Source organism: Aricia agestis, chromosome 3, assembly GCF_905147365.1.
Source record: "Aricia agestis chromosome 3, ilAriAges1.1, whole genome shotgun sequence".
Lineage (NCBI taxonomy): Eukaryota > Metazoa > Arthropoda > Insecta > Lepidoptera > Lycaenidae > Aricia > Aricia agestis.
In genome coordinates, this window is record NC_056408.1 from 13,320,631 (window position 1) to 13,343,358 (window position 22,728).

The window sequence follows — 22,728 nt, forward strand, 5'->3', positions numbered from 1 at the left end:
ATAATATTCTCTCCGCGAATCTGCTTGACAGTAATGGTTTTCTATATTTGGTATCGCCTTAATGAAATTTCTCAAACTATCTTTAATATTATTATCTACGCGACTGTGATTGCTATGTTTCCCTCGCAGATCCTCCATTATAATGCCTGAAACGTCACTTGATTTTTCGGTAACTGTTCGAATAAATCTACCAGATATATCCAGCGTAGACATAAAAAAACTCTTACAAACTCGAATTTTGTCGCCATCTTTGTCTTTCATATAAAATGCGTTATTATTTCGACGTGTTCCTCTTTTATATTGATACGTCGGAACAATAGGGGACATACTAAATGCTACAAAAGTTCTTTTACTTTGCAAATCAGGTAATTTATAATATGCGTCAAAAATATGGCGTCGAGTCTCATCATCAAACTTGGTGTTACACTTTAGCTTGCATTTTTCTGTACATCCTGGTCCTAATCGTCTCTCTCGTATAACTTTATTATTTTTGCCTACATATTCTTTCCCTGCATTTCGTAGACGTTTTGCTACATTTTTTTTCCAAAGTTCTGGCTGCCTTTTCCTTCTACGTGTAATATTTTTGTCTGATTCACGTGAAATATTTTCTTCTTTATTCTGTTTTACTGTTTCATCCAAATCTGAGGATAGATCATCATTTTCAGTGTAATAATTAGGATCTGTGATACTATCATCCGATGAAAAATCTCTTTCTTCTTTTCCTTCACTTTCAGCGTTCATATTGATAAATTCAATAACTTCATTTTCTGTTTCTAAATTACTTTCTACTGCAGTCTCATCTTTCATATTATCATTTACTGACTCGATACTTACATTATTTTCTTTTGTTTTATTTTCTAGGCTATGGCCGTAAAGTTCTTTTTCATTTAAACTTATCATAATATTATTGGGTTCTTTATTACATTCTTCTGTTTCTAAGAAAGATGAGCTAGAGGATGACGATACAGATGATATGGATGGTGATCTTTGTCGCAAAATCAATTTATTTTCTTGTGAATTGATACCTGAAATTTAATAAACATTTATTTTGTACAGAATAAATAATAAAATCAACAGTTAATCGCATGCATTTCACTGGTTCCTTTCAAGAGGAACAACCCATAATGTAATAGAACCACTTACATTTTTGTAATTCCCAGGAATCGAACCCAGGAAGTTACGATCAGCCACTAGCGTGAGTGTAGGCTGTTTGCAACAGGACGAACACATCGGAATGAAAATAATTCCACTGTTTGAATTCAAATATTTTATTTTGCTTACCTGGTGTGTTATTATAATTTACATCAATTTCGATAACTTCATCGCAGGGTTCTGTAATCAACAAGTCCTTGTTGACTATGGAACTCTAAAACGGTATCCTAACCAGCTGATTTTTAGGGTTCCGTACCCAAATGACAAAAAACGGAACCCTTATAGATGCGTCATCTCTGTCTGTCTGTTCGTCCGTATGTCACAGCCACTATTCTCCGAAACTATAAGAGCTATACTATTGAAACTTGGTAAGTAGATTTATATTTCAGTTGATTTAATGAAATTAAATGAGATTTAATAAAGTTTAATTAAGGTTTACCATTTATGACGTATAAAAAAATCGGCCAAGTGCGAGTCAGACTCGCGTACGAAGGGTTCGGTACCGTTATAGAGCAAAAATAGACCAAAATTGTGTTTTTTGTATGGGACCCGCCTCAAATTTTATTTTATTTAAATATTATTATTAATTATTAAAGTATACATATCATAATTAAGGCTTTGTGAAAATTTGAAGTGCCTATCTGTTGTCATTATTGATATAGAGCAAAAAAGGCCAAAAAAATCACGTTTGTTGTACGAGGGCTGCTATTTATGTATCCGGAACTGGCCACTTACAAGAACAATATTTAAAAAGTAATTACAACATTTGAAAATAGAACTCTTTGGTTGAAGAATACATTTTGTTTCATGTGACTGTCAATTATTTTTCCATTGTGGCGTCATTTTGAAAATTGCGTGTCTTCATTTGCCATGGATTTAACGCGTGAACATTTTCGTGCAATGATTTACTACGATTTTCGGCGTGGGCTAAATCAACAACAGTGATTTATTCAACTCACCGCAACTTTTGGAGATGAAGCACCATCAAAAACCACTGTTTATCACTGGTACAGTGAGTTTAATCGTGGGCGGTCTATGCTCACGGATGAAAATAAAGAAGGTCGCCCAAAAACAGCTGTTGTCCCACAAAATATAGATGCTGTGCGGGAACTAATAATGCGTGATCGTCATGTTACATATCGCGAGATAGAGGCGTCCTTAGGCATAACTATGACGAGCATACATAAGATATTACACGAACATTTGGCTGTAAAAAAAATATGTTCGCGTTAGATTCCGCACAACTTGACAATCGATCAAAAACGGGCTCGTGTCGATTGGTGCAAAAAAATGATAAAAAAATAGAACCGTGGTACGTCAAAAGCCGTTTATAATATCTACACAGGTGATGAATCTTGGATCTATGCATATGACCCCGAAACTAAACAACAGTCAACGGTGTGGGTGTTCCAAGATGAGCCGAAACTAACAAAAGTTACTCGTGCAAAAAGTACTTTGAAGCAAATGGTCGCCTGTTTTTTTGGAATTAATGGACATGTGGCTACAGTGCCATTAGAGAATCGTAAAACGGTTAATTCTGAATGGTATACGACCATTTGTTTACCAGAAGTCTCTGAAGAAATAAGAAAGGACAACCGACAACGCAGAATCATATTACATCACGACAATGCTAGCTGTCACACCTCAGCTGAAACAACTCAGTTTTTGGAGGGTCAAAAGATCGAATTGACTGGTCATCCGCCGTACAGCCCTGGTTTGGCACCTAACGATTTCTTTTTATTTCCATACGCGAAGAACAAATTACGTGGTCAACGTTTTTCGAGCCGCGAAGAGGCTGTTGATGCGTTCAAAATGCACGTTTTGGAGATACCTCAATCAGAATGGAAAAAGTGCTATGAAAATTGGTTCCAGCGTATGCAAAAGTGTGTCGTCGATCATCGCGGCGAATATTTTGAAAAGCAATAAAACCATATTAAATGATATATGTTTGTTTCTTTTTTTAATTCCGGATACATAAATAGCAGCCCTCGTATGAGAGCCTTAAAATTTACTTTTTAGTATTTGTTGTTATAGCGGCAACAGATATTATACATAATCTGTGAAAATTTCAACTCTCTAGCTATTACTGTTCTTGAGTTACAGCCTGGAGACATACAGATATGCAGACGGACAGACGGACAGACATCGAAGTCTTAGTAATAGGGTCCCGTTTTTACCCTTTGGGTACGGAACCTTAAAAACTACTTGCTAGATCTCGTTCAAACCCATTTTCGTTGGTAGTTTTTATAGAACAACATTATGGTAGTATATCATAATACATTTTTTTAGAATTATCATGCCCCTGAGAAAAGTGGCTGTGACATACGGACGGACACACAGACAGACATGACGAATCTATAAAGGTTCCGTTTTTTTTCCATTTGGCTACGGAACCCTAAAAATTAAGGGGGGCTCCCATACAAAAACACAAATTTTGGTCTAATTTTTCTCTATGATGGTACGAAACCCTTCGTGCGTGAATCAGACTCGCACTTGGCCGATTATTTAATTTATTTTGTGCATTTGAATACGCAAACTTCACGTTTATTGCTTATATAATATGTAAGTAATAACTTTTGCATACAACGATCGTGCTTATTTTACTTGTAATGTTGTTACATATTATCTATTGTTTCTTTTTTAGTTTGTTTCTTTCTTTGGAAACTTTTCGTTTTATTTTATAGAATTTAGTCGGAAGCTTGGTTAAGTGAAATCCGTGGTCTTCGAGCTCTTTCCTAGTTTCTTGAAATATTGTCTCTAAAGGCGTATTTATATCCGACAGCGCTCTTTTCTCACATCTGTCCAACAGAATATCTATTTCCCTCGATGCAATATCGGATACACACATATGTTTACCTTCTTTACCTATGCGACCATTTTTATCAATTACAAAAGGTGCAAGACAGTTTCTTTGCACACACCGCCACATTACGCTTCCATCTTTGTTTTTTCTTTTCTTGTCGTATTTGTATCCGCCTCGTATTAGTTGTAAGTTTCCTCTTTTAGAAGAAACGAAATGGAACACGTCTTCTATGCTTGAAGTTGATACAGCTGCCGGCAGGGGTTTAATATCTAAAATTAGAATAATAGTATATTAAAGTAAGTCAACTATGGTAATGTTTCACTAATTTGATAATATTTAACAAGCTTCTTCTAAGAGAAGTAAAAGACCATGCAGGAAAAATTATTGGTCAGATTTATTACAGTAGGTACGTATAATTACGTACGTAAAAAGCCAATAAATATTGTTCTTATGTGTTAAAGCTAACCTAAATTCGCAATAAATAAATGATTATGATTATTATGATGACTTTGAGTTTTGAGTTAATGATTATGCTATGGTTTAATTCCAAAGCTTTTTTGCCGTTATATAAAATTGTTGATGTGTAATATTTTAGGGAAATAAAAATGTTTAATTTTTTGACTAGTTTTATTTAAAACATCAATCACATCGAAATATCTTACGAGTAGTTTGGCAAAGTCACTAAATATATTATTCACACAACCACAAAGTTTAACCAGAGGTAGACAGGTTGCTTTAAAACAACATTAAGTCCATTCCAACCGTTTTTATAAATAGTCCTAAGCTTTTCTAAATACATACATTTATTTTAATTTTTCTGCACTTTGCTCACTAAAGACTGTAAGATAAAAAAAAACAATAAAAAAACGGTACGAAAGCTATGTTGGATACTCTTAAAATTATATTAAAATCATCGCTCATTACATTGAAAATCAAGCATGCACATTGCACATACCTGCTGCATCTTTAAATTGAAATTCCATGCAGCTTATAAAAACATTTTTTTGAAAATTTTCAAATTTTATTTTATGATAAAAAGCGTTTGGTAAATTTAATTAATAACATTGTAATGGCTTCAAAGTTAAGAGCTTCTAATGTAATATGCTTAAAATACCAGTAAAATGTGCTAATCAACAAGTCTCTTTTTCTTAAAACCTTTCAATTTTATTAAGTATAGATTTTTTGCCTCATTTTTTGGACAAGACAAGCAGTAAATTGTTATATTAATAATAGATTTTACCAATTACCGAGATGTTATAAAATAATACTCATAATATGTTATAAAATAATAACAGCCTTATTTCTATGATTTCGACGAGCAAGTGTTGTAAAAACAATAGTTATGGGCCAGTCATGGTGTATAAGGTATTTATAATAATAATTATCATAAAACTAAGTCTAACACAATAGCTTATATTAGTTATACAATTTGATTCGTGCTTTCTTGAAATTCTTTGCAAAACTAATAGACACCCTGTATATGATCCTAGGTTTTTTCATATTTTACTATAAAATAGTTTGGTACATAGGCAGTTGTATGACTAACAGATGATCAGTATATTTTTTGTTAATAATTTAAATTTTAAGGAAGTCGCAGTTCGTAAAGTTCTCTTATTTACATAATATTATTTTTAATAATAATATTAAGATTATGATATTGGCTGCCAATATCAGATTTGTAATATTTTACTTAATACAAGAATATAATATAAATAAATATTATAATAAACATTGTATGGCTAATATTCGTTATACTGTACAAGTTAGTAAGAAAATACTCGGCTTATGTCATAAAATTGTAGAAAAATTCAAAATATTGGCTTTATAAAAATATCTATTTCTTGAGGTATTTTTGTTTCTGAAAAAATGATCTACAAACTTACAAAATCTGATCTACAAACTTACATCAAAACAAATTTGGTTCGACATTGTTGGCATGCATTCTAAAATATATTTTATTCGCTTAATTCTAGTATAATAATATAGGTACGTCTAATACCAATTGTTAAATATAACACCAAATACTTCATCCTTAGATAATAAACAGTACCTATTTGAAAACACGAACTTATGTACACTAGGTACATCTAATTTTTTTTTTTTATTTCTACATGTTTTACTCTTGCTATTGACCATTACATAAATTTTGTACTTTTGAAATTTCAATACTAATGAAATATTTTTTTTTTAAAAACACCAAAACAGGACAAAAATCATAAGACATAAGTACTATTAAAATATAACAATATTTTTATCTAATAAATAAGCACTATTGCACGCCAAACTTAAAACTAAGTATATGAAAGGTATTATAAATAAAAATGGGATATTTTTTTGCGGCAAACACTAGTAGTATAAGCAGAGTAAACAAAATTATTGTTTAAAACTTGAGGGCATAGAAGGGCATTTTATTATTAAGATTATCTCTTACGAGTAATATAATATTATAATTATTATTCCAGATACATTAATAAACAAATGTTTGGGAAAATGAAAAAAAAAAAACAAATATTCATTAATAGTAACAATGATCGCTTTATGTAGGTGTCGGATCTTTCTCTTAAAAATGCTCAAGCGGTCATCTTTATTTTAATTATTCAATGACCATCATTACGGTGATTCCAAAAAATAAACGACAAGGGGTATTGGTTTATCTTATTTTCCTGTTAAAATAACTGACCTAAACAGTTGTACCAGGCCAGGGTTTAAGGATTAGTACATCTTTTGATCTGCGCCATTCTTGCGAAGTTTCGAAGACGTCTACATCCAATTACACTGGAGGAGGTTTAGGCCCACAGTTATGGGTGCTCTGGATGTAGACGATCCTGCCTCTGTACGTATGGAGGGCGGCCTTGCACCAGGGGCCGCGGGAGCACCGCCATCTTATTTTGCCGTTGCGCGCGCATCCGTTGAATCTGAACCTGTAACCGCCTAGGTTGATACCCATCTTCCCCTGCTTGCTGAGGCAGTAGGACGCCAGGCAGTCGAGATTTGAACCTAAACCGCCAACTGCAAGAAAATAACCAGGTTAGAAAGTGGGAAAGACAAACGTTTCTACAACTATAAGCCGCATGTTCAGTAAGGTTATGTCAAGAGGAATAAATTTTTAATAAAAGATTTGATAGAATTGTTTTTTTAATTTTTTCTTTTCCTTCTTTGGCTTCATTTCACATACCTGAAATATTGCTTGATTACAATCAAGTGATTTTTCTGGTAGAATTTGTACATACTTAATGTGTTAAATTAATTAAGCTAATTTAAGATTAAGTCCGCTTAAGGTTATTTCACCTGCATTTTTATGATACCTGATATCACGGACCACATAAACACACCAAGTGAGATAACGGTAAACGGACGATAGTTTTAAGGATTGTACAGTTTTATAGGATCTTACATGTGATTATTTTGCAGTGCGCTTCGGTCTGTCGAGTCGCGGCAAGGTGGTCGTCCACGTCGGCGAACACAAGTTCATCAAGCACGAGACCTACAGACAGAAGGTGAGGTGGACTTGCAACAAGCGGATCAAGTTCGGCTGCAAGGCCAACCTCACCACCGATAAGAGCGTCATCGTCCGAAGCTTCCTTGATCACAACCATGCATAGCATTGGCTCATTCTAAAGACCTTCATTCCGCGTTGGACCATGATGGACCTTTACTGCCTCAACAGCCGACCTTGGTCAATCATCAATGAAAATAAGTTTGTAATCCATCATGGGCCAACCTAGAGTTCGCATTATTTTATAGTTTTTCATATGAACGCGCAATCCTCAGAACGTTTGTAGAAATTATTTAAAAAAGATAGCAAATGTAAGAACTTACGGATCAAATCTTTTTTACATAAAAAAGGGACTAAATACTTTATCCGCGTCGATTTAGTTAGAAATGATGATAATGGTGAAGTAAAAATTATTTATGGTGTCGCCGTTCTGTTGTTATTAATGCCTTACATTTCATATGTCATAGTTTTGTATTTATCAATTATTATTTTTTATACACTAGTTGCTAACGGTTGATACAGTTATGTTTTATAATATGTCTAGTTGTAGGATTGTAAAATCATTAAATATAATTTGTACACGCCTTTATAATAAGTGCCTACACTTAAACATTGTTAGATTGTAAATCGTAGTTTAATTAAGAATAATAATTAAAGTCCGTTCTTTGTGGCCTTATATTAAGAATTAAGAGTTAATATAATTGATACTTATGCATTTCAAATTAAAATGTCTGTACACCGTATATTCCAAAATAATAGTTTAATTAAGAATAGGTAATTATTATTGATAGAGTCCGTTCTTTGTGGCCTTATATTTAAGAATTAAGAATAACTATATATATGTATAATTGTTCAAATTAAAATGTCTGTACACCGTATGTTTATGCCCAATAGCTCTAAGGGAATCCAAAATATAAATATGTATTGTTTTAGACGTATTTGTTTTTAATAAAGTTATAAAAATTATGATTGGTTTCATTATAACTACAATACACAGAAAATATCACTTTCACTACGTATAGTTTGTATATGGCAAAAATAATTATCTACAACTACTTGACAAACATAAAAATAAGGATTAACAAAAACAATGACAATCGCAGAAAAAATTGCTCTTACTTTGGTTGAAGCTGGTATATAACAAAAAAAAACTTAATATAATACAAAATATACTCAGTAGTACTTATATTAAAAAGTAACTTCTTATAAATACGTATTCGAACATAATAATTATATACTTTACTTGACTAGATCAAATTATAAACCTACTCTTTGTATACAATGACTTAGATATTTGTGACAAGACGCTGGACGTAGAAACGAATAAATTAATATTATGTTTTATGACAAACAAAGAACAAACAAGATGTCTCCCAGTTCATGCACACAGTATCTGCCAGTCTCTAGACAATATTGGTTTTTGGGTAGGTATATTATCTGTTAAGAAAATTCAAATCAACGTCCGTCTCACTTGCAAAGTTTAGAGATTTACAAATTCGAAAATATAAATTGTTTAAACTGCTGATATGCATTTAGGCTGGGTATAAGGTTTGCTATTCAACAACAGAAATTTTCCAGCCCGTAAATTTTCTTTGAAAAAAGTTGCTGCGCCTCAAGTAACTGATTTTACCAAAGCATTACTAGCTTTGTCCTCATGCAGCAGAACGTCTGTATCCCAGCAAAATCCTTTATCGAATATTATGGTTTCGCCTAAAGTATATACACGAATGAAACAGAGACTCATCGTCTCTCACGATCCTCCCATCCATGGTCCTGATGATGGCCTTGCACTGTCTGGTGTTGCGATACTTGCAGTACCAGAGCTGCATTCTCCGCTGCCTGTAGGCGTTGTGGGGTCTAAAGAGGAAACCGCCGTACATCAGCTTCGGATAGCCGCACCCTGTAATAATCTTGGCTGAAAATAAAACAGACGGTCACTTGTGTCTTATTTAACCATTTTTAAACCGAAATGAGCTATGTTCAGTCAAATGACATTAAACAGCTTTAGGGTGGGTTGCACCAACTTACTTTAACTATAACTTTAACCATAACAAAATGTCAAATGAAGTGTCAAATCCCTAGTAAAAGTCCGTAATGGACGCCATATTTGACGATAACCTTAACCACGCCTTTGGTGCAATCCACCCTTAGAGATGTTGACAACCCGTTGGGTCAGCCTTGAAATGCTTATTGCTCATCGTGTCTGTTAACTTGGCGCGTCAAAACGCTGATTAAATTTAAGGTGTGACCGCACTACACTGCAGCGGCCAGGCTAAGGGCGTGGAGTGTCAACTCCACGCCCTTAGCCTGGGAAAATTATGGAATTCAGACCAAATAATTCATGTAGGTTTGAAAGTTGGTACAGAATATTCCGTGTCCAGATGAATATACTAAAAGTCCCCGAGGGCGGGACATGAGCCGACGGTGGGGGAGAGGGGAAAGGTCTCTTTTTCAAGGTTTTCGCTTGTGACTCGAAAATTATTAATACATACGTTTTGTGTCGCGTAGAGTCGCTGCCAGATAGTGCGGCTTGCGTAATACGATTTCATGAAAAGAATATTGAAGCTTACCTGAATAAAGGACACAGCTACTGAACGATAGTCATGTTACATAAATCCAACGCTGATCTAGCGCTAGATTCAAATATACAATAATATCTCGTTTTAAAGTAAGAGAGACACTATAATCTTGATACTTTATTTGCAAAACCTACATTCAGGAAAAGGGCTGTTTTATTCCTTTAAGAACACGAAACGTAAAAAATAATACAATACAATTACAAGAATAATTATATTATAATATAGTGAGTTGGGTACCGACATCTATTGAAAGTAAATAATCATATTTTGTCTAATAAATTAATAAGTACTAAAGTAGCCAATAAATGTAAAAAAAGTCCTGAATTAAAATAGGAAGATGATTATATCATTTGAATTAATCATTATAATTTAGTATTCACATATTGTAATAAGGCTACGGTACATTTCGGTTTTCTTAGCTTAGTGACTTAGTATTACCACAATAATTTATTCTAATCTAGACTGTGTCACTGTAATGAGCGAAAATCATTCCAAGAATACAGCCAAAGTACAATACTGTATCATACTAGTATTACAAGAGTCCTGAAAAGGTCAATTCTGTAAGGTAAGCGTCTACAGGCCCGCTCATCATGCATCGCACGCATTGGATGCAACGGATTTCAGGGATTTCTCAGACAGAGAGAGGTCACGCGGTTAAGCGTTCAAGCGTCAATTTTGCGTGATTTGTGTTGTATTACGTTATATAGAGTAACTCACAGAGGGAGCCTTCTGAACGTGTCAGAATTGCTCCGCGAACACTTGAACGCGTGACCGCTCTCTGTCTGAGAGATCCCTTAGTATGCCTTCTATAGTATAGAAACTTATACAACAGCTACCACAAATCTGCACCGCACGTAACGGTTTTTATGGGGCGTACTAAAATTCGTCGTTTGCGAGGCGTCGGTGCGTACGACAGCGACATGTGGACGCTTATCCTTACACATGGTTATGTATATTTTTTAACTTGACGATTTCGGAGCCATGTGTGATAGCTATGGCATTGCATTTTCCATACAGCTTCGTACACCTCCATCTTATCCTCATGCCATCCAAGCTATGGTAGTGCTTGAGAAATCTATGCTCGCCGATCTTCAGCACGAGACGACCCTTATCCTCGACGATAAAGTTTGCTATGTCACCAACTAAAACGTAAGTTACTGTGAATAAGACAATACCGGATACACCTCAAATGGTACTCAAGATATAACTAAGGATGATTAAAATGTTGTTTTTCACAACGATAATGTAAAAAAGTCTAACTTCGATCGAAAGTTCGTTGAGAGTCAACTCAAGCTCACCACAAACTTGGCTGTGCCGATTTGTAGTTAAAAGTACTCAATGCATATTCAAGTAATGACTTGCCCACCAACTACAGACCTAGAAGTATTGTGCATAAATATTCATTTATTATTATTTAAAAACTTGAAACCAATAGCAGAAATAGGTATGGAAATGTTTTGTTAATCTTAGAAAACAAATTCAATCATTTCGAAGTAACTACATACTTTTAAAAAGAAAAAATAGTGAAAAGGAAAGCAACAAACAACCAGCAAATGACACCATTTTGAATCATTTTAATATTAATATATTCATCTAAAATCTAAATAGAAATTGCTTGTTTCCTTCCCATGAACAGATTTAAGGCGACGCCTTGATAATTTGGCTGTAGCGATATCGATTTTTCTCAGCAATGACTAAAGCTAAGAAATTAAAATTCATTGTCAGTATTCATCATGCCAAGGTCTTTGAATTACCCATAGCATAACACGTAACACAGAATAATCTATCAAAAAGACCTCTGTAAAAAAAGGGATTCCTATTTTGCCAACAGAGGAGATGATTTAAGCTTCCAAAATTGTACATAAATTGGTTCAAGCATACACTTTAATTTGCCCATATTAAATATATTTATGGTTTTTAAATTACGCGACAAAAACCATTTTGTCGCTTACGCCCTTTCCATTTCTTGCTATTCCATTGCTTGTACTCCGGCCGGCCCGGCCTCTCATAGAAAACAAGCAATCTAAAACATATCCAACACGGTTTTTTACTTTAACGCGGCGTCACCTTAATCAACAGCTGTCCTGGGTGTAACTGGATGATGTAAATGCTTTCCCTTACAATCTTGTTCTATCACCCCGAAACCTTTTTCAAACTTTTCCAACGCCGTTCTCACGAAATTAAAACTTATAGATAAAGTGTTTAGGAACATGATTTTACAAACATACGTCGTTTTAACGCCCCCACAATCATCCGTTACCGGTAATGAATATCGCAGAGTGCAGTTTCTTAGAGAGTTTTCAACAACAACTCTTTTCTTGTCTAGTTTTGCAACATGCTTTGCAATGAAATCCCATTGCCGAGAGTGATCCCCTATTTCCCAGAAGTTTCTAAATATTGTGCGTCTTACAGGTTCTGGAATTTTTTCCGAACATTTTTTGGGACATTTGCAAGGGGCTTTTATTTTTTTCTTTTCATGTACCCGTCCTGTTCGGCTCACGTATTCTAATCCTCTGTTTAAATTGAACTTGCGTTTTTTATTTGACATACTACGGTTTGTGCTTTGATTTCTTCTTCGCAATCTTCCCTTATCTTTCTTTTTTCGGTCTATTCTTTTTACACTTGCGAGACTACTCGAACTTGTATCAGTGTCGTCTAAAAAGTCAGTAACTAATTTAAAAAAGCTAAAAAGAAAGTTAATAAACCCACGAATATAACAAAGTGTATAAGTTTAGATCATTTTTTTCTGCGAATAATCAGAAATATTCAAGGCTCAGTATGGGCGATTTTAATTATTATACTCAGGATATAAAGGCTATAACTATTTTTTATTAAAAATTAGTTAATGTAACTGGATATGACATAATGATTTATACTATAATAATGATAACATCATCCAGACTTCACTTTCTCATAAACATAACATTTCGATTGGATGTTGATTCAATCAAGGTATAACGTAATTTTGGTAAGTAAAATTGTCTTTCTACAATTATTTAAGTATTTCTTATTGTAACACCGAGCACACATAATTTATTAACAAATGGTATGAGTAAGTTGTATATTAAAGTGTAAATAATTTTATATTATTCTAATCCAGATGCAAACTACCTTGCGTGCTGAATTTTATTACTGGATTGGAATAATGTAATACTCGCTATATATTCTTACATTGCAACAAGATCCTCGGCGCAAATGACGCAAACGCTTGCAGTGTGCTGGCCACAGATAAATTGCTTACATTTTTTGCAAACATTTCTAGTTTTTCTATTTAACTTATAATGACACATCGAACACGCTCGCCTCTTTCCTTCGGGAACTTCTTTTTTTTCTTTTGCGATTCCTGGACATTCTTTTTTTTGCTTATTTAAAACAGCCAGTATATCGTTTTTAACCGTTCTAGGCATGTTGCTTAACCCAAAACGTATTTTTCTCCAGGGATTGGCGAGATCCGCGTGCAATTTATTCATAAAAACCCTCCGCTGTATGGGTTTGCGATTATCGTTTTTACTGTTTTGACAATACAGAATGTAGCTATTTACACTTACAATGTTAATTAAATGATAAAATAAGATTGTCGTCCAGTTATTACCCTTTCTCTTGCAGGACATATCCGAACACATTTGGTCGAACGCCACCACTGAATTTTTAGTGGCGTCATAGTTTTCTAAGATGGCATTTTTGTCGTCGTTAGTTGCTAAAAGATATCTTATCGCATTTGAATCTAAATTATATGACATGAATGTTACTGAGCCGACAGTAGAAAACGAAGGAGTCTCAATGCTACGATTCGTGTTGCGTTTCAAAACTTTAGGAATTTCTTTATTACTAGCTTTAACCGAACTTATCATTGTTAGGTTATATGGTTTCTCTAACATCTGTTCTGCGAGATAAATTGACGGTTTTAGTCCTTTCACTGTTACATTTGTTTTAGTACCGTGAATAGATTTAGTGAGCTCTTTTATGTAAAATTCAGACGCCGAGCAACCGTCAGTTTTAGTGTATTTCCCAAGATGAGGCATTGCGTCTATCATATAGTAACTACTACTATCGCACATCGTCATAATTTTGATGCCGTATTTTTTCTCATTGTCGGGAAGAAACATTTTGAAACTACAACTTCCTCTAAATGGTACCAAAATCTCGTCAATGGTGACATTACTTCCAAGTATACTGTTGTTTCGACATTGTGTCATAAGTAAATCCCATATGTTTCTCATTGGAGAAAAAGGGTCTGATTCATTTTCTTCGGTCTCTTTGTCGTTAAAACATATATTTTGGACTAAAAACGAAAATCTTTGTAAACTCATACATGACACGTACTGTGATCCATGAATTTCGGAGTTAAAAATGTCTTCGGTTCTAAAATGATTTTCATTCATTGCTGCCGTTAAAATTAGGACACCTAAGAGCGCTTTTATTTCATCTACATTTGTGAAACCCGATGAATTTTTATATTTCCTGCTCAATTTTTCAATAAAAATATTCGTGCATCTTACAATTTCTTGTACTATTTCATTTGTGAAAAATTTTTCAAAAATTGGAAGGGGATTATTATTAGGGCTATCTGGGTCATCATTTTGTTTTTGATTTAGGAAGGCATCTTTTTCATCATCATCATCTTCAAACCTTTGTAATTTTTTTCTAGTCTTTATATGCCTTGTCAATGGTTTTTCGTCATCACTTTCCGAAAACTCGCACAAATCTTTTTTAATCATTATACTAAATGGAAATTGGTCGGATCCTGAAAAATAAATTAGAGTCAATAAAGGTTACCTAAGATAGCTTTGCGTGTTTGAATTTTAACATACAACATGCCTATCGCAACCGAGTATAAAAATGTCTATTTCTATCATTGTATAATATTCTATACTACAATATACTATAATATTTCGGAACACATTATTACTTATTTCGTGGTTTATTTTATTAAGGCAAAATAAAAATAAAAAAAAATAAAAAATTGATTCGATTAAGGTTGTATATCACCAGTGAGCAAATAAAACAATCATCGTTATAGATACAACATTTTTATTTTTAATTTGAAGACAATCAACTAATTTAATGTTTAAATTAAAAAATAAATCATTTAAATACCACATTTATTCCATTTGAATTATTATGTGAAAGAATCTACGAAAGCGTGCAAAGTTAATTGTAATTGTCAGTTCACGTCAAACCGTCACAGAGTAAAGTAGTGCGCTTACAAATAACGTTTTTTACAAGTACCCACTATGGTTGGAAAAAAATGTTTTAAATGTAAAAAGAATATCACCAAAAAAACACCAGGTCTAGAATGCAGCCGATGTGGAAACTGTGTGCATGCTGACCCGACTTGCTCTAAACTTTCGAACAAACAAATTAATACGTTAAAAAGTTCCGCGGGAATCGAATGGAGTTGTGAAGAATGTCTGAAAAACATATCACGCAGATCTTCTTTTCTGACCCATGACGATGAAGATGATGACGAGGAAATTGATCCCAGCTCAGCGCAGATTCAACAATTTGATGCAGATAAGTTGGTACAAGAGATCAGTAGAGAAATCAAGAAAACTTTTCGATCTGAACTGTCAAGTCTGGAATCCTCCTTGGAATTCCTCAGCGAGCAAATAAGAACAGTTGAACAATCTATAAAAAAACAAGATACTGTAATAAAAAATCTTGAGCACAAAAATCAGGATCTGCACAACAGAAACAAAAATTTGGAATTACGAGTCGCTGTACTAGAGCAAAATATACTTAGCTTTGAACAAAACTCCTTGTTAACGTCTATTGAAGTAGCGGGTATACCTGATATACATCCCAATAATATAAACAAAACTGCTAAGACCTTGGCGGAAAAAATTAGCATGGATCAAAGTGACATCATCTCCTGTCAGCGGCTACCTGGAAGCAAGGAGAAACCGGGAGGTATCCTAGTAGAACTGAAGTCCAAAGCTGTGCGCCGGGAATGGCTAAACGCGGGGAAGCAAAAACCTCTTACTGCTGGACATCTGAACCCGGATCTACCAAAAGAAAAGGCAGAAAATAAAGTATTTGTGCGAGAAGCCCTAACTAAACATGTAAAAACTATTCTTTACCATGCTAAGACCCAATTAGGTAATTCATATAAATTTGTTTGGTGTAAGGATGGCAAGGTATGTGTGAGGAAAACGACCGACTCCAAAATACATTATATCCGCAGCCTTCAAGATATTAATACTTTGACTAAACAGGTACCTAAAGAGTCGATTCATTTTTCTACACCTTCCTAAATAACCCAGAAGTTTATTAACTTATTTACAAATTACCTATTATTCAGTAAAAACTTAAAAACTTGTAATGGCTGCTCAAATTGTAGAATTAACTAATTGTACTACTATTAACAGATTTTACAGTAACCTACCTAATAAGTGTCAAATATCTCATTCTTGTCTTCATATTAATATAAGATCCATCATTAAAAACTTCAATTCACTTTTGCAACTAATTAATGATTCTAAAATTCCCTTGGATATTATTGTTCTAACTGAAGTTGGGATATCAGAAAATATTGTTAACTTGTATAATATACCTGGTTATCTTATGTACTCACAACTACGTAAAGTAAAGAAAGGAGGTGGCATTATTGTCTACATTAAAAGCCATATTAAATTCACTATGCATAATCACAACACTATTTCATTTGAAAACATAACTGGCACTTTAAAGACTAAAAGTAATGATCAAAATCTAATCTTATGCGCTGTATATAGGCCACCATTATCTAATAAATCTCAGTTTGTAAAGGAGCTGGATGAATGCATTTCCAAGTATAATTTAAATGAAAATCTCCTGCTGATCGGTGATACCAACCTTGACCTAAAATCCAAATCATCCCATAATGACATCTACTTAGAAATACTGGCCGGGCATGGATTGTCATGTGGAATTTCAAATTACACCAGAATCGAACCCAGAATAAATCACCTTACAAAACAAACAATAGTAACTAACACTTGTATAGACCATATTTTTGCTCGAATCCCTACTTCGCATCCATACTCGGCGGTACTCGATATTGCACTGGCCGACCACCGTGCGATTATGTTCGCTTGCATCGATAACACAGCCCTAAGGCGTACTCACACTGACACTTCAACTAAAATTAAAATTAATTACAATAACTATTATGAAATACTTAAAAATACTGACTGGTCGCTTGTACAAAAAATAAAAGATCCGATTGATAACTATAATTTTATTAAAAACTCATTTAATTATGCCACTCAGCATGCTTCCTTAATCTATAAAGTAACGAAACACGATTCACGTAATAAAAAGAAACCACCTTGGATTGACGATAACATTATTAAGCTGTGCAAAAAAAAGAAATAAAATTTATAAAAGTTGGATTAATAGCTCTTACGATCCCAAACTTCGGCTAGATTATAATAAAATTCGAAATAAAATTCATAAAGTTTTAGAAAAGAAAAGGAATGATTACTATAACAAAGAAATTAAAAGAAACTTTAATGACACAAAGAAGGTATACCAAATAATTAATCAAATGCTTGGCCGAACAAGTTTATCCATCGATGAAATAATCATGAAATCCTTTGGGTCACAGGGCATATCAGTTAAAAATATTGCAGATAATTTTGCACATAAGTTTGATCAATCAGTAAAATCTATTATTCCTAACTGTAAAAATAAAATACATAATACTAAGACTGAAATTACAGATTCGTCAGTATTTTTTAAAAAAGCAACCACGCATAAAGTATTTAATATTATAAAAAAATTAAACTCAAGAAAAGCACCGGGGCCGGATAAAATATCGACCTTTGATATTAAAGTTTTGGGGAAAGACATAGCCTCAGCTATTGCCAACCTGATTAACAACAGTCTTAAAACTGGAATATACCCAGATGAGTTAAAAGAAAGTTTTATTAGACCAATTTATAAAAAAGGTAAACATAATGACTATAGCAATTATCGTCCTATTTCATTGTTGTGTTCTATTAATAAAATAGTTGAAAAATATATTTCGGAACTAATTCATAATTTTTACAAAACCAAAAAAGTACTCTATTCAAAACAATATGGATTCCAGTCCGGTAAAGGAGCCACTGACCTTCTGAGACACTTTACAGACACAGTCAATGAAGAACTAAATGACAAAAAATATGTTTTAGCCTTATTTATTGATTTTTCCCGGGCATTCGATACTCTCGATCATAGTACGCTCATTGAACAACTTGATTGTTGTGGAATTAGAGGTAATTTACTTGAATGGTGCAAAAATTATTTAAGGAATAGGAAATTTAAGGTTAAGGTTGAAAAAACCACTAGTTCCTTTGTAAACGTCACAAATGGCACAGCTCAGGGATCGGTGTTGGGACCCCTATTCTTTCTGACCTATGTTAACTCAATGCACCGGTGCATTAAACATTGCATGTGTTACCAATTTGCAGATGACACATGTCTATTGGCAGCAGCTAAAGACCTTAAAACAGCAATAGCTAAGCTTCAATCGGACTTTAATGAACTGTTAAAATGGTGTCATGACGCAGGGCTGGTAATCAATACGGACAAAACTAAATTGTTAATTATAAAATCTCCTTACCTTAAAAAAGACCCCACCCCCGTCAATCTCATAGCCCATAATCACTCTTGTATCCATATCTCAAACACCTTACGAACTTGTGCTTGCCCAAAAATTGATATCGTCAGTAGTCAAAAATACCTTGGACTCATTATTGATACCAAATTCTGTTGGTCATCCCATATCGAACACGTATTAAAAAAATTAAGACAATTTTTGGCTAACATTACTATTTTGAAAAACCGTATCCCGCTTAAAACTAAGATACTCCTATATCACTCGCTGGCTGAATCGTATGTGCAATATGGTCTTAGTAGCTACGGGAGAACTTATACAACTTATCTTAACCAAATCTATAAATTGCAAGTCAAAATCCTCAAAACAATATTACCTCTAAAATCTAAATCAAACGACGGCTGCTTGGAATTATTGTTCAAACAGTGTAAAGTTTTACCTGTACACGATATGATAAAATATAATTTACTAAAGGAATACTTTTTTGACGATGACTTAAAACATCCTATTGAACATCCAGTGTGCACGCGGGCCGTCACTCATAACCGGCTCCGTACACTGCGCGCGAGCAATGTGTACGGTGAGAGGACGGCGAGATACCTAATACCGCGCTTATTAAATCAATTACCTCCTGAATTAATAACTACCATAACTCATTCTAACATAAAAAATAAATTAAAATCTTACTTTCTTTCGGAACATTGATATTAATCTTCAAAATATGTAATACCATTGGAATGCACTCATCTTACTTCTAAAAATTTCGTACAGAGACGTAAACTGATAACTTGTACTACGTCATTAAACCTACGTGGTTTTTCTGTTAGTACTAAATTATAATTTTTTTCATCTTGTATTAATAAATAAATAAATAAAATAAATAAAATAAATAAATTGTAAAACATTACATAGGAAAAATTTGATGGGCACACGTAATACAAAAATGTATGGTGTGTTCGCCACAGATATGCGCATTACATTTTTTGCAAACTTTTTTAGTATTCCTTCTTTTTTTGTAATGACACATGGAACATATTCTTCTGGTTGATTTAGCGCTCCCTTCGGGTATAACACTTTTTGCTTTGGCAACTGACTGGATGGAAGGACACGATATGTTTTGTTTATTCAAAACAGCTTCAATATCATCTCTAACTGAACGAGGCATATTACTGAAACCAAAACGTACTTTTCTCCAGGGGTTGGCAAGGTCTGAGTGCAATTTATTCATGAAAACCCTCCGCTGCATGGGCTTGCGGTTCATATTTCTACTGTTCTGACAGTACAAAATGTAACAATTCACAGTTACCATATTAATCAAATTATAAAATAGGCTAATAGTCCAATTATTAGTCTTTCTCTTGCATGTCATATCCGAACACATTTGGTCAAATGCCATTACTGAATTTTTTGTAGAATTGTATTTTTCCAACATGCAAGGTACATCTGTTGAAGTATCAATGGAATCCTTTTCGTCCCCGGACGATAAAAGAAATAGCTTTTTTGTGGAACTTATATTATACGACATTAATGTAACTGCACCGACGGAAGAAAATATAGGTGTCCCGATTTCGTGATTCGTGTTGCGTGTCAATACCCTAGGCAAATCTTTACTGCTTGCTTTAAGTGGTCCTATCATTGTTAGCTTGTATGGATCCTTCAACATTTGTTCTGCGAGATAAATTGAGGGTTTCAAAGTCTTGATCGTAACATTCGCATTAGTACCATGAATGGTTTTTGTGAGCTGTCTCACGTAAAACTCAGACAGGGAGCAACCGTCAGTTTTAGTGTATTTTCCGAGATAAGGCATTGCATCTATCATATAATAACTAGAACTGTCGCACATGGTCATAATTTTGATGCCGTATTTTTTTTCATTGTCGGGAAGAAACATTTTAAAACTACAGTTTCCTCTAAATGGTACGAAAATCTCGTCAATGGTGACATTCCTTCCACATACATAGTTGCTGCGACATTGCGTTATAAGTGAAATCCATATATTACTCATCGGCGTAAAAGGATCTGATTCAGTTTCTTCTGCGTCGGCGTCACTGTCGTCGAATCGTAAATTTTGCAGTAGAAACGAAAATCTTTGATGACTCATGCACGACATATACTGTGGTCCACGAATCTCGGAAGTAAAAATATCTTCAGGAGTAAAATGATTTTCATTCATCGCTGCAGTGAGAATTAGCACACCTAAAAGTGCCCTTATTTCATTTATATTTGTTAATCCCGATGAATTTTTATATTTTTTATTCGATTTTTCAATATAATAATTCGTGCATTTCACTATTTGTTGTAATACTTGATCTGTGAAAAACATTTCAAATATAGCTAGAAGATCTTCATGGCTCTCTGATTTTTTTTCAGGTTCATGGAATGATGTCGTTTCACTGTCACCCTCAAAAGTGGCTAAACTGCTTGTTGCAAATTTTTTTAACGGTTTTTCGTCGTCACTATCCATACATTCGCCGAAATCGTCTTTAATCGTTACATTAAACAGTAATTTTTCGGATTCTGTAAAACAAATCACAAGTTTAATGCGTAAAGAAATTAAATACCAGACTTTGAAAAGTGATTATTATTAGTAGTGAAATGTAAATTTGTTAGTTGTGAAAATTTAAATTTACTGAATTAAACAACCCGATAACTGCATGCTCATGTAAGTAAGAAATGTGTGGACATGGGCGTACCCAGGATTTCAGGAGTGGGTAACACGTTTTTAATTCCCATATGCCAGGAAAATTGACGTTTATTTTATCTTCCCTACCTGGGTACGCCCATGTGTATTCATACATGTTTAAATACTTAATACATAAACAATTAAAATGCTTATAAATATTATTATAATTAATAATAATAATTAATAATAATGCCACATTTTGTAAAATTAGATTTAAATAATCTAATTTTACAAAATGTGGCAACAATGACAGAAATACCAGTGACTAAACTTAGTAAAGGTACAAATTCATCTATTACATAATTGAAGACGTGAGTGGATGAACATGATAACTAATATTTTGTAACATACGGACATGAACTGATTTTTAACCGACTTCAAAAAAAGGAGGTTATCAATTCAACGCGTATGTAGGTATGTAATATTTCTAGAATTGCCCAGTATTTGTATGTTTTTTTGTCTAGATCAGTGTCTGACACACTTGAAATTTGGCACATTTGTTCAGACGCTCATGTAGACAAACATAATGTTATACGAAAACTGGGCTGTTCTGCAACTATTACACACATACGCGTCGAATTGATAGCCTTCTTTTTTTTAAGTAGGTTAAAAAGAGTTGATAAATTTTTTTGTGTATAAGCATACTCTAAAGTTACTGTTTTCATGAAAATATTATATACACTGTAGGAATAAGTTCGCCTCCTGCAGAGCTGGTTCGGTGTACACTTGTTGTATTAATAATAATGATTTATTGCATAAATGTGGTACAAAAAGGTCTTACAATATTATTATTAATTTAATTATATTATTATTAAAAAATTAAATATTATTATTAATTTAAAAGAAATAAAAGACTTATATTAATTATTAAACAATTTATTTTAATAAATTGGAATCCTTTTTATAGTTTTTAATTAAACCTGTCACGTACTTTATTTATAAAAACCCAGTTTTTTCTAGCTTTTTGGCTAGCTGAATGAACTGCAGTTGAAAATACATTCGTCTCAAAAAAAGAAAAGGTAATTTTTATGGCAGTTATTTACACATTACTTTTTTCTACAATATCATTAGCTTTGTTTAGTTCTTTTTTATTATATTTTTTTTCGTTACTAACTACGATGGCTCAGCGACCCAAAGTGGATCTTGGCCTCCGACACGAGTTTGCGCCACTTGTCTTGCATATTTTTCGTAGTCGTCTCAAATTTTTAAAAACTTATTACTAGTTAATATCTCAGCCGGTTATATCGTAATAATTGCTTGCGCACAAACGACACAAATACTCGATGTGTGTTCACCACAAATATATCTACTACATTTTAGGCAGACCTTTCTAGTATTTCTTCGTTTCTTATAATTGCACATAGAACATGTTTTTCTTTTTCCTTCAGGTAGTGCTTTTTTCTCTGTGTTGACAGCGGGACATGCAATATTTTG

General features: G+C 33.6%; 2 protein-coding genes and 1 pseudogene across 2 annotated transcripts; all 3 read right to left on the reverse strand.

Moving 5' to 3' along the window:
• Positions 1 to 6,496: 6,496 nt before the first annotated feature.
• On the reverse strand, positions 6,497 to 7,770 carry LOC121725458 (annotated as a pseudogene).
• A 4,223-nt stretch (positions 7,771 to 11,993) lies between these two features.
• Positions 11,994 to 14,770, reverse strand: LOC121725641 (piggyBac transposable element-derived protein 4-like). The gene is made up of 2 exons (XM_042112669.1): positions 13,202 to 14,770; positions 11,994 to 12,685 (listed from the first exon to the last, which is right to left on the reverse strand). The coding sequence occupies exons 1-2, from the start codon at positions 14,746 to 14,748 to the stop codon at positions 12,676 to 12,678; spliced, it is 1,557 nt and encodes a 518-aa protein (XP_041968603.1). The 5' UTR covers positions 14,749 to 14,770; the 3' UTR covers positions 11,994 to 12,675.
• Positions 14,771 to 15,142: 372 nt separating this feature from the next.
• LOC121725541 lies at positions 15,143 to 21,124 on the reverse strand. Its single transcript, XM_042112548.1, has 2 exons — positions 19,510 to 21,124; positions 15,143 to 15,195 (listed from the first exon to the last, which is right to left on the reverse strand). The coding sequence occupies exon 1, from the start codon at positions 21,073 to 21,075 to the stop codon at positions 19,516 to 19,518; it is 1,560 nt and encodes a 519-aa protein (XP_041968482.1). The 5' UTR covers positions 21,076 to 21,124; the 3' UTR covers positions 15,143 to 15,195; positions 19,510 to 19,515.
• Between the last annotated feature and the right edge of the window lie 1,604 nt (positions 21,125 to 22,728).